The 14,169-nt window shown below is 38.3% G+C and overlaps 1 protein-coding gene across 3 annotated transcripts in view; it reads right to left on the reverse strand.

The window, feature by feature from the left end:
• LOC106083362 (potassium voltage-gated channel subfamily H member 8) overlaps positions 1 to 14,169 on the reverse strand; it is a 419,128-nt gene that overhangs the window by 265,277 nt on the left and 139,682 nt on the right. Inside the window, exon 1 of one of the 3 annotated variants that reach the window (XM_059370086.1) lies at positions 11,421 to 12,961. The exons of the other annotated variants lie outside the window; for them this stretch is intronic. Coding sequence (XP_059226069.1) covers positions 11,421 to 11,981 — 561 coding nt within the window. The 5' untranslated portion in view covers positions 11,982 to 12,961. Of the gene's footprint in view, positions 1 to 11,420; positions 12,962 to 14,169 lie in introns of those variants that run through there. 3 annotated transcript variants of the gene reach the window in all.

Below are 14,169 nucleotides of genomic sequence, written 5' to 3' on the forward strand. Positions count from 1 at the left end.
CCTTCTCTATAAAGAGTGCGAACATTCCAGGTGCAGATCCGCAAATCATAGTCTTTTTTCGTTTGCGTGGGTCGTCAACGTTAGGAGGGTCCGTTTTTACTATTCCTTTGTTTGTCATAGTAGTTCTCATAGTTTTCCGGGAGCGGGTAACTGCCCCAGCGCCCCTACCGTATGAGTTTTGTGGTATTGCACATGTATCCCTCGTTGTGGCGAGCCGCTTGCTCCAAGATCCGACGCTCGCCTCCAGGCGCCAATAACTCGACTTGTCATCTCGATTATCATTGGCACTCAGTATTTAGTTAAGAGCCAGTGCCACCTGACTCCTCACTGAGACTCTCCTCTCGAAAATCGCATTTGCAGTTACTACGCATAAAAACGGAGCTTTCCACCATCCGCAACCTACGGACGCGTCCGCAGCTTTCGGCTAAGCTTCCCGTGGTAAAGATGGACACCACACAAGTCGGAGCTCAAAGTTCCAGCCTGTGTGGTGCCCATAGTTACCCCGTGTCGGCCGGGATCAATTTTGCTTACTGTACTGTAAAGAAGACTTAATGCAGATTCGTGTTAATTGTAATTTTTATACCCTCCACCATAGGTTGGGGGTACACTAATTTCGTCATTCTGTTTGTAACACCTCGAAATATGCGTCTAAGACCCCATAAAGTATATATATTCTTGATCGTCATATCATTTTAAGTCGATCTAGCCATGTCCGTCCGTCCGTCTGTCCGTCCGTCCGTCTATCTGTCGAAAGCACGCTATCTTTCAAAGGAGTAAAGCCAGCCGCTTGAAATTTTGCACAAATACTTTTTATTAATGAAAGTTGGTTGGTATTGTAAATGGGCCAAATCGGTCCATGTTTTGATATAGCTGCCATATAAACCGATCTTGGGTCTTGACTTCTTGAGCCTCTAGAGAGCGCAATTCTTATCCGGTTTTGCTGAAATTTTGCACGTAGTGTTTTGGTAGCACTTCCAATAACTAAGTTTAGTATGGTTTTAATCGGTCCATGTTTTGATATAGCTGCCATATAAACCGATCTCGGATCTTGACTTCTTGAGCTTCTAGAGGGCGCAATTCTCGTCCGCTTTAACTGAAATTTTGCACGTAGTGTTATGGTAGCACTTCCAACATCTGTGTTTAGTATGATTCAAATCGGTTCATAATCTGGTATAGCTGTCATGCAAACCGATCTTGGATCTTGACTTCGTGAGCCAATAGAGCGCGCAATTCTCAACCGATTTGGCTGAAATTTTGCATGAAGTGTTTTGTTATGTTATCGGTATAGAACCTGATATAGCTGCCATATAAACCGATCTGGGATTTTGACTTCTTGAGCCTCTAGAGGGCGGAATTCTCACCCGATTTGGCAGAAATTTTGTACAACGGCTTCTCTCATGACTTTCAACATCTTATGTGGTCGGGATCGATCAATAGCTTGATACAGCTCCCAGATAAACTTATCTCTCGATTTTGCTTCTTGACCCCCTACAAGGCGCAATTCTTATCCGAAAGAACTGAAATATTACACAATGACTTCTACAATGTTCAGCATTCATTTGTGGTCCGAATCGGACTACAACTTGATATAGCTCCAACATCATAACAGTTCTTATTCAATATTCTACGTTTGTCTAAAAAGAGATACCGCGCATAGAACTCGACAAATGCGATCAATGGTGGAGGGTATATAAGATTAGGCCCGGCCGAACTTAACACGCTCTTACTTGTTATAAACTGTGTTAACTCTAATAGGAGATATGTAAAGTACAATATTGGCATTTTTTTAGCAAAAACTGGGAAAACCCTTAGAGTTCTTCAAACGCAGAGCTGAGAGCCCCAACTTTTTAACATGTTTTCATTGCCCCAAGTAATAACTAATTGCATGCAAAACAAAATTTTGCGCCATCTAAGGACTGGGGTCTCTACGGATACTTTACTAAAAAATGCCAATTTTGCAAACATCTTTCTCCAGTGTGGGGATTTTGAGTGTTTTCATCAAGAAATTTGGCCAAAAATTCCACACATATTACTTTTCAAGTTTGTGAAAAATTAGAACGATGGCTTTAGTAGTTTTGGTTTCATGATATTTTCAATTCGAATTTTATTTTTCACAAACGTGTATTTTTTGGCATCATTTTGGGCTTAACCCAAATAATAGGACTAAAATTTAACCTTTCGTTAAATTTTGTGCATTTTATTGTAGCACACGTCTAAACCCTTCCAGAAACCTATAATAAATATGTTGTTGTATGCGCCGATGCACAATGTGGACACTTCGGTCATTTGGCATTCATTCATGACAAAAAGTTGTCTCGAAATCATAACTGTGTACCAGGAGATGCAGTTTACTCATTACTTATATGTGCAATATAAACTATTGACTTACGCCATATTGTTGAAGTATGTAATAAAATATGGCCTGTTTGACCTTAATCCACCATTTTTAGTTGCGTCAATATAAATAGTATGTAGTCGAAATATGTCATAAAACATGAAGTGTTTTGAACCCCGCCAAAAATAATCCAACCCTTCGCAACAGCTAAGAACACAATTAGAGATTTAAAAAAAAGTTTTGTTCTATTTTTATACCCACCACCGACGGATGGGGGTATGTTCATTTCGTCATTCCGTTTGCAACACATCGAATTAACCATTTCCGACCATTGATCAGCGTAAACATCTAAGACGATCTAGCCATGTCCGTCTGTCTGTTGAAATCACGCTACAGTCTTTAAAAATAGAGATATTGAGCTGAAACTTTGCACAGATTCTTTTTTTGTCTTCGAACTTAACCTGTTAAAGTTCGAAGATGAGCTTTATCGGACTACATCTTAATATAGTCCCCATATAGACCGATCTTTCGATTTAAGGTCTTGCGCCCATAAAAGGCGCATTTATTATCCGATTTTGCTGAAATTTGGTATAGTGAGTTGTGTTAGGCCACTCGATATCCTTCTTCAATTTCGCCCAGACCGGTCCAGATTTGGATATAGTTGTCATATAGACCGATCTCTCGATTTAAGGTCTTGCGCCCATAAAAGGCGCATTTATTATCCGATTTTGCTGAAATTTGGTACAGTGAGTTGTGTTATGCCCTTCGATATCCTTCTTCAATTTCGCCCAAATCGGTCCAGATTTGGATATAACTGCCATATAAACCGATCCGCCGATTTAGGGTCTCTGGCCCATAATTCCACATTTATTATCCAATTTTGCTGAAATTTTGGACAGTGAGTTGTGTTAGGCCAGTCGACATTCTTCTTCAATTTGGCTCAGATCGGTCCAGATTTGGATATAGCTACCATACAGACCGATCTCTCGATTTAGGGTCTTAAGCCCATAAAAGCCATATTTATTGTCCGATGTCGCCGAAATTTCGGACAGTGAGTTATGTTAAGTCCCTCGACATACTTCTGCAATATGGTACAGATCGTTCCAGATTTGGATATAGCTGCTATATAGACCGTCTTGGCGCCATAAAAGGCGCATTTATGAAATGAAATTTGACCAAAATTTTATATAGTGACTTATGTAAGGCTTTTCGACATCCGTGTCGTATATGGTTCAGATCTGTTTTTTTTAGATATAGCTATCAAGAAGACCAATATTTTGTTATACACAATTGAACAATGACTTGTACTTATACATATTTGGTCCAAATCGGAACATATTCGGATATAATTGCTATGGGCCATAAGGTATGCATTTTCACCGAATTTTGACGAAATGTGGTTTACATATATACCCGAGGTGGCGGGTAATGCATTTTTACTTTTTTATTTTTAAAATATGTATATCAAAAATGCCAAAAATTTACTTTTGCACATTTTTACATTTGATTTGTAACTCGCATTTCCTTTGACTGGAGAATCGGCATATATCGCTATAGAAAATTGTACATTTTTTTAGCTTTCCAAATCAGTTTAAAAATTTGAAATCGGTTCAGAAATGCTTTCACAAGCAACAGAATAACAGACCAGCCTCTGCGAAAATTTCAAAAAAAAAAATTGTTAGTCAAATTTCTTGGACACTATAAAAGATATCCCGCACATTTTTTGTACTGGTTTCCAATTACTTTCCAGGAAAACAAAAATAAAAATTGGACCATAAATACTCTTTTGACAGCTCGAACAAAATTTTGTAGGGCCGAGGTGACCAACTTTGAAGGCCCACCAATGAGTGCCTGGGACTTCTAGGGCCCAGACATTTTGCATACAAATTGAATAACACCCCAGCTATAACCTTGTAATATTTCATGAAAATATCTCTATCCGTTCTAAAAAGACAGATTTATATCTACTTATTTTTTTTCCATCCCACAGTGCGTCGCAAAAAAGCGGAAGTTTATTGCGATGTGCGTTACACATGTCTCAAGGAATATAATCAGAGCGGCAAAACGTGCCTCCTGAAAGCTTTTCTGCGAACTGGTTGATAGCGCTTATGACGCCGCCAAGATGAAAAAGTTTCTTTCAAAAACCCAAATCGAAAAGGTTGATCGAAGGCTTATCATTACAGAATTTATAGTAAATGAAGCCTTCAGAGCTTCAAACCATTAAAGTCATCCTGAAATGATAGAATATTTCTGGCGTTACTACAATCTGGCGACCCCCCCCCCCCCCCCATGATTTTCATAGGGTGCCCAGGACTAGCATATACTATGAAAGCATAGCAGTTTGCATGTGTGGTATTTATACCCAAGCTCGGCAAGGCAAATTATGCGTCAACATAATGGAGAAAGTGGCACAAGATACGCCGCAGGGGGCATTTTATCGCCACTCCTATGGGTGACCACCATAACCTACTACAGAGGGTGATTTGAGCCCATTTGCTACGCAGGTGATGTTATAAAACTTCTAAGGGGTAAGAATATGAACCAGCTGTGCAGAAGGGTCGAAATGGTCTTGTAGATGGGATACGACTAGGCTAGACCTAGGGTCTCAATCTCAACGAATTTGATATCTGACAAGGTAAAATACTTGGGAGTGATCTTGGATAGGTAACTGAATTGGAAGTGTCAAATTCAGGAGCGAACCGCGAAGGCTCAACGATGTTGGGCACTATGTAGACGGGCCTTAGGCTCGAAATGGGACTTCAAACCGAGGATAAATCACTGGCTCTACAGGATAATGATTAGACCAAAACTTTCTAAAACCTCAGTAGTTTGGTAGACTGCAAACTTGGTTACCCGAACCCTTTCGGGTCGACGCAGTCCGAGTGGAACAGCGAAACGATGGGCAGGACGACGAAGATCCTATGGGGAGATCCAGATTGTGAGAAGACGAAGCTATTACTGAAAAGAAGTAAGCAGGAGGTCAGCATGGCTTTCCGTATCGTAGCAGAACACATAGCACTACGAGCTCACTTATGCAAAATCGGTCCAGCATGTATAGGTCATGTGGAAGATGATGAAACGTTGGAGCATTACCTATGTAATTGCCGGGCTTTCGCGGCTCACAGATGCCGGCACTTATGTAGGGATACAATATCAGCCATGAACCAACTTAGAGACGTGGTATGGAAAACAATTCTGTGCGCAGTTTCCATGGTACTTCTCCCGGACACCTCCCCAGGCGGTGGATTGGGGAAAGCTCATCAGATATGAGGGGTACCGCAGAAATAAAATATGCGGGGCGAACCAAAAACTTTGCACAAGCAGGGAGTGCCCCGCATGCACCAATACGTACACGATGGGTCCGTGCATTAGGCAGCGGATGAACCAGACTTTCAGAAGATTGACCATCAAGAAAGCCAAGCCTTGAGGGTCGCTGGCAGCCCCAGCAATAGATACCGATGCGATGGCCCAATCCGCCATCCATCTAAAAATCACGATTATAGAAACATCAACAAGAAATAATGGAACTCATACTCTCCGATGACGATCTATGGATTCAGAACACGCGTTATGATTGGAACATGGAACGTCAGAACTCTCCCAGAAGCATCGAGACTTTACCAAGTCCAGAACGAGATGTTAAACTACAACCCAGACATACTCGGTTTAAGTAAAGTACGATGGCTGCTTCATTTTTTCAGGCAATGAAATCCACCAAATGAATGGAGAGGCCTTTTACTGTCGCTGAAAGTAAAGCGAGCTCTTTTATCATACAACATTTTATCTGAACGCATCGTGACGGCAAGATTAAGTTTAAAATACCCCAAATAACTATTGTACAATGCTACGCGCCACCCGAACCCGATGAAGACGAAACAAAGGATCAATTCTATTTCCAACTCGACTCAGTGAAACGCTCTTTACCAAAAGGAGACATTAAACCTGTTATGGAAGACTTGAATGCCAAGGTGGCAATAACAACAATAATCTACAATCCATCATGGGAATGCAAGGACTTGGCGATACCAGGAATGACAATGGCGACAAATGGGTTGATTTCTGCGCAAGAAAGCGACTCTTTATTGGAGGCACAAAATTTCCCTCATATAAATATTCTCGAATATACATGGAAACACACGTTAACAAATCGACCACGTACTTATCAGCAAACTCTTTCTAAGTTTTCTGATATATGTAAAAACTGGACGAGGAGCCGACATCTATAGTGGCTCTTAGAGGCTACTCTACATCTACGCCCATAGAGGAAATAAAATACCGGAAACGTCTACGCAACGTTCTGCCAGGGGCAAAATCAAGTATAACAAAAACCGCAGCCAGGACTGAATATCGCGCCTCCTCCTCGATGGTCAAACTCCTAGTTCGCAGAGATAAGCGAATATATTTTAATATGCTGACAGAGTAAGCCGAAAATGCAGCTTATATTGGAAACATGCGTGGTGTTTACGAGTCAATAAAACAAATGAGCGGCAACAATATAAGGCCAACTCCGACACTCATAATCCTCCCACGCATTGATATATCCCCAGCCCCACCCACCTGCGAAGAAATTGAAGCCCTTCTGATCTCACCCAAAAACAGTAAATCAGCCGGCCCTGATAATATACCTGCTGAACTTTTGCGGTACGGAGCACACCCCATAGCTCAAGCGATCACCCCAATAATAAGCAAGGCCTGGGATACAAACGCTGTCCCCTAGAAATGGATAACATTTATCATGGTCATAATCCTAAAGAAGTGTGATCTCACCCAGGGATTACATTGCTAAACGCAATAAATAAAGTAATGGCAAGTCTTCTTCTGCAGCTTATTTCGCCTGCACTTGATAGCATTTTGAGTAAGGAACAGGCAGATTTTCGGCCAAGACGTTCTTGTGCCGACCACATTAACTAACTGAACAGTCTGCAGAACTTAATACACTCCTATCTATACCTTTTATTCATCGACTTCGAGTGTGCGTTTGACACAGTTTCGAGAAATTCAATGTGGAGCGCGCATTGAAGTCGCCTTCGCAATTTTAAATTTTATTTGACTCCGTATTAGAAGCAGCTAATGCTGAGGCACCCTATGGGATACGATGTGGCATAAACGACTACCCGGAGACATGGACTATGCGGATGAAATATGCCTCTTTGAGCATCGCTTTGAGCCCATAAAGTCGAAATTGGAACGATTGAATGAAAATGCTGCCAAAGTAGACCTGAAGATGAACATAGCAAAGACGAAATTTATGAGGATAGGAACACCAAATTTGACACCGCTCCCTATGAACGACCATGTCATTGAAGACATTGACAACTTCTCCTATCTTGGCAGCAAAATAACAAAGGCCAGAGGATTGGAAACAGACATACGCATACGTATAAACAAGGCTAGAAGCGCCTTTCTTAAACTCAACAAATTTTGGAGATGCAGGAACTTTTTACAAAATACAAAAGTCAGATTCTTCAACAGTAGTATGAAGTCTATTTTATTGTATGGCTGTGCAACTTGACACATGCGACAACACTGAAAAAAATGTGTCCTAATATAAAATATATCATTTTCGTAATCCTAAATGACAAGTAAATGCTCGTAATTTTACGATTGTAATAGTATGTTTAATCTTTACAATCTCGTCCTTGACATAAGAATGCATATCTTCAAGCTAAATTTGAGATGCGTTATATTGCAGTATATTTTATTTAAGATAAAGAAATTACCTTTAAATTGAAGGAGACAACAGACTTTGGATTAAAGTCAAAAATAGCATTTATATTAGTAAGAAATGTTTGCAAATATATTTTTAAGATAAAAAATCACTTAAGCAAAAGCCAAGTTTTTATTGTATTTTAAGATATTATTCTCATATTTCCATATTTATTAAATTAGACCTCATTAAGTGGTCTAATTTAATAAATATGGAGTGCAATCCCGATATTAATCAAAAGAGTTTTTTTTTGTGTTCAAGAATTTAAATATGGAGATAGGTTTCCATATCTTTTATATCAAAAATTTTACCTATGTATGTAGCCTATATTCGAGAAGAATTGTTAGATTCTCTTTGCCATTCAAAAAAATCTCATCCAAAAATGGAATATAACGCATGACTTGACTTGACTTGATATGAAAACCGTTAGTTGCGGAGAATGTTGCTGCTGAATTTTTCTGATTTCATGCGTATATGTATATTTCAATCTGATCTTAAAAAGTAAATCGATGGATCTGTTTATACCGGCTCTTGTATATATATTGACCCATCTGGCCGGCATATGGTTGAGTGTTGATAGATACCTCAGGTACCCATTTTCAATCATATTGCATGAAAGTAATGGCTTCTAGGAGCTTAGTAAGTTAAAAATGTAGAATGCACCAATACGCGCATAACAATAAAGTGTGATTTGTGTGACACCATACATCTGTCATACATTGACTGACGTTTAATCGTCAAATGTGGTGAAGACAAATTGGCAACATACTGTACTAGGAGAGCTTAGCAACGAAACATTTCGGAATTATATTGGGTTGCCCAAAAAGTAATTGTCGGTAATATAGTAGTAATATAGTCGGCGTTGAAAAATTTTTTCAACGGCTTGTGACTCTGTAATTGCATTCTTTCTTCTGTCAGTTATCAGCTGTTACTTTTAGCTTGCTTTAGAAAAAAGTGCGCGAAATTTTGTTTACATTTGTTTGTTTGGCGTCAATTTTAATATGGGTACCACATGTATTGAAAGAAATTCATTTAACAAACCGAATCAACGCTTGTGATATGCACCTTAAACGCAATGAATTCGATCCGGTTTTAAAACGAATCATAACTGGAGATGAAAAATGGATTATTTACAACAACGTTAGTCGAAAACGATCATGGTCCAAGCATGGTGAACCAGCTCAAACCACTTCAAAGGCTGATATCCACCAAAAGAAGGTTATGCTGTCTGTTTGGTGGGATTGGAAGGGTGTGGTATTTTTGAGCTGCTTCCAAGGAACCAAACGATTAATTCGGATGTTTACTGTCAACAATTGGGCAAATTGAATACATCCATCAAAGAGAAGCGACCAGAATTGGTCAATCGTAAAGGTGTCATATTCCACCAGGACAACGCTAGACCGCACACATCTTTCGTCACTCGCCAAAAACTGAGTGAGCTTGGCTGGGAACTTTTGATACATCCACCATATAGCCCTGACCTTGCACCATCAGACTACCATTTATTTCGATCTTTGCAGAACTCCTTAAATGGTAAAACTTTCGGCAATGGAATACTAAATTTGCCAGGAAGATGGCAAAAAGTTATCGAACAAAATGGCAATTATATATTTGATTAAAGTTCATTCTAAGTTTTATTAAAAATGCATTTATTTTCTTTTAAAAAAACCGCAATTACTTTTTAGGCAACCCAATAGTAAAAATAAATAAAATGCTAAAACTATGCCATATCAAAACGTGAAAAACTTTTAGAATAGACTTTTTTCAAAGTTTTATGACGCCTTTGCCATATTTATTTCAAATGTGACGTCATAAACTACAGCTAAATTAAATCTTTTGGGGTTTCTCTTTGATGTAAAACTGGAAGTGATTGAATAAAGACAACTAGTCTATTCGAGTATTTAAAATGAAGTGAGGTGAAATTTATTAATACTATTTTTGGTATATGACAAATGAGCATAGAAAGCTAAGGCAACTAAGTTATTCTAATATAACATGGAACAAGTATAAATATTACAGGTTCATATCAACAGTACCCCTGAACATGTAATATCCTTTTTTATATTAAAACTAATTAAATTTACATTTAAAACAAAATAAGTAAAATAGCAAAGTTACTGCAAACCAAACTCTTTTGTAAACATCAATAGTTTGTTCAAAGGAACACCCTTTGTAAGCATGTCTGCAACCATTTCATTTGTAGATACATACTGCAGTTGTATGGTGCCATCATTCAGACGTTCTCGGATGAATTTAACTCTGACGTCAATATGCTTCGTTTTGGATGAGTAGGCGTTATTGCAAGCAACATGAATAGCACTCTTATTATCACAGTGCAAAATTATAGTTCTTGTAGGTTTAACTTCAAGTTCTTTCTCCAAACGTTTCAGCCAAATAGCCTCCTGAATGGCCGCAACCATGGACATAAATTCTGCCTCAGTTGAAGACAAAGCAACAGTTTTCTGCCTTTTAGTAGCCCATGACACAGCGCCATTTTGAAAAGTGAAAAAATATCCAGTAGTTGAACGTCTTTCATCAACGTCACTGGCCCAATCAGCGTCGCAATATCCAGTTATTTCTTGACCACGTTTTGTATAAACAATACCTCTGCCCAATGTAACGCTTAATTTTTTTACATGCTTCCCAATGCCCTTTTCCAGGATTGTCACAATATCTGCTTAAAACGTTGACAATATAGCAAATATCAGGTCGAGTCACATTAGCAGCATATAGCAAACAGCCGATAACTTCCATGTACGGAACATTTGACATGTATTCTTCGTCCTCCTTTGTTTTAGGACAAAACTCCTTGGAAATTTTTGTATTGCAATCTACCGGAGTTTTTGTGGGGTTACAATTGAACATTTGAAAACGCTTAAGTACATTTTGAACATACTGGGACTGATCAATTTTAATTGAATCTTTCGTTTGAGAAATTCGAATTCCCAAAATTGATGATGCTTCACCCAAATCTTTCATTTCGAAGTTCTTTTTCAATGACGATTTAATATGTGCAATATTACTACTTTTATTTGACATTATTAAAACATCGTCTATGTAAATTGCAACATACGTTCTATTATCATTTTCAATTTTGTAGTAAATACACTGATCAGTATCGCATCGAGTGAGACTCATCTTCAACAAAACTTTGTTAATCGTTCTGCTCCATACACGGCTAGCTTGTTTTAGCCCATATATGGATTTTTGTAGTTTGCAATATCTTCCAGTTCCATCATTCATACCTTCGGGCTGGTCCATGTAGATTTCTTCCTTAAGTGTTCCGTTCAAAAATGCTGTAACCGCATCCATTTTATGTATTTTCAAATTATGCTTGGTAGCTAATCCAATTAAAAACCTTATGGATTCATATCTTACCACAGGATCAAAAATTTCGTTGTAGTCTACTCCTTTTTCTTGGCTATAACCTTTTGCCACCAAGCTTGCTTTTCTTCGCAATACCTTGTTATTTGCACCAATTTTCGTTTTAAAAACCCACTTTGCAGGAATTGCTTTCTTGTCAGATGGTAAATCCGTTAAAATCCAAGTTTTATTTGCAATCAAAGTATCGTATTCTTCTTTCATAGCTTGCTTCCATTCCTCAGAATAAGGAGAAAAAATTGCTTCAGATAAATTTGTTGGGTCATTAGACACGAACTCCAAAGCACTAAATACAAATGAACGTTTAGGCCTATTTGCTATCCTCTCAGAACGTCCAATTTGAATATTTTCAGTTACTGCTTCGGAAAGTTCCAACGATGGGATTTCAGAATGTTCGTCATTGTGTCCTGTTTCCAGCATTATGCTATCAAAGAAATCTTCTTCACTGCTTGTTGAATTATTTTCAGCATTTGGTGGTAAATCCAATATATCATTTTCTGATTCTCCAGCAATTGGCAAATCTTCTGAAGTACTTTCTATTTCTGGTTCTCTCGCCATTGGCAATTCTACTGACGTACTTTCCCCTGAATTGACACCTTCAGAATTAATCTCTTTTTACACTTCTGGAAAATACAAATTTTGATTTTTATTTAGAGTTTCACCAAGAAATTCGTTTTCGAAAAAAAAACACATTTCTGCTGGTAATGATTTCTTTTCTTACTGGATCAAACAGTCGATACGCCTTTGACTCTGAACTGTACCCAACTAATATACTTTCAATGGACTTTTTCGACAATTTCGACCGCTTCTGTTTTGGTACGTGAACCATAGCTTTGCAACCAAATACTCTTAAATGTTTTAATGTAGGATTTTTATTTGCCCAAGTTCCTCTGGAGTACGGGAATTTCCCCTGCATGGAACTCGGTTTATGAGATATACAGAAGTCACAGCAGCTTCTGCCCAAAATTTTTCACTTAAACTGCTGTCGAATAACATACAACGCATCCTTTCTACCACAGTCCTATTCATTCTTTCTGCCACCCCATTTTGTTCAGGTGTGTATGGACAGGTTTTCTGGTGTTTTATTCCATGGTTCTTCAGAAAATCGGATAATCTGTTGTTTACATATTCTGTTCGTTGTCACTTGAACATTCATTTTCCACAGATTTCTTAAATTCCATAAATCTTTCAAAAACCTCTGATTTTCGTTTAATTGGGTAAACAAAAACTTTTCTGGAAAAATCATCCACAAATGTTAATAAATAACAGTTTCCCGAGAAAGATTTTTCTCTAAATGGACCAAGTAAATCAGAGTGCACCACTTCCAGTAACTCCGTAGCTCTTTCACCAGTATCTTTAAAAGAATTTCGTTTTTGTTTTCCCTCAATGCACGATACACATTGATATTTGGAGCTAATTTCACAATTTATACCAAAACAAGCCGATTTAACACTTCGGAGATTTTCATTGCAAATGAGACCTAGTCGCCGATGCCATTAATTTGAACTTTCATTAGCAATGAGAGCTTTTTCGTCGGAGGCAAACACATTACAGATCAGGCGATACAAACCATTGCACATAAATGCTTTCCCAATCAAATCACCTTTCTTGCTAAAAATCTGGCAAATATTTTTCTCAAAAACAACCTTATTGCCATTCTGAGTTAACTGACAAACTGACATTAAATTTGCACAAAGGTTTGGAACATACTCAAAATTTTTAACAACTGCTTTACGTTCATTTTTTCCCAATTTTAGAGACATTTGGACATCTCCTGAAGACAAATGTTTCAGTTTGTTATTGTTAGCGACAACTATTTCCTTGTTACGGACTTCAGTTTTATTATGCAACAGCTCATCATTATTGGTCATATGGGATGTCGCACCGGAGTCAATATACCACTCGTTCGATTTTTTATTTCAGTTAACAGGACAGCAAACAAAACGTCACCATTATTTTTCGTTGCTTTTTTCGTATTATTTTTGTTTTTCTTTGGGCAATTTTTACTGAAGTAGGCGATTTCATTACAAGAATGACACTTAAATTTCCCATTTTTTTTTAAATTTCTTTTTAGACACCCTTTCTTTTTTACCATTGTTAAATTTCGCATCTTGCAACAATAGGTCCTTCACAGAATCAACAGTCAACTGCGCCTTTGAATTCTCAACTGCCATCACCAATGATTGGAATTCTTCCGGCAGCCCAGCCAACATTAGTGAAGCCGTCACCTCGTCATTGATGTTCAGACCTGCATTGTTTACCTTAATTGACGTTAAAATCATTGCACTAACGTATTCTTGCATTGAAGAAAAATCGCCAAGCTTAAGTTGCACCAACTGTTTCAACACTTCAACTTTCCGGGTTAATCCTGTGGCCTCATAAGCACGCACTTGCGAATCCCAAGCCTCTTTAGCCGTTTTAGCTTTTGCAATGTGAGCAAAATTGGAGGGTTCGATCATTAGCGTTATCTCCGCTAAAGCAAGTTTATTCGCTTCATTATCGTTGTGCCCAGTTACGCCTTTTTCCACATCTTTCCAGCATTTCTTTATTACCAAACATGACTTCGCATGTCTTCTCCAAACATCGAAATTTTCACGTCCACATAGCCTTTCGAATGGATAATTTTAAAGCTGAAGCCATCACGTTTGAAAAATGCACCTTATATTATTGCTGTATTTCCCGAGACAATTCTACCAAAAACAGTACAAAAGGCCCATAACCTGATGTAAAAGTGGAAGTGATAGAA

Source organism: Stomoxys calcitrans, chromosome 5 (genome assembly GCF_963082655.1).
Source record: "Stomoxys calcitrans chromosome 5, idStoCalc2.1, whole genome shotgun sequence".
Taxonomy (NCBI): domain Eukaryota; kingdom Metazoa; phylum Arthropoda; class Insecta; order Diptera; family Muscidae; genus Stomoxys; species Stomoxys calcitrans.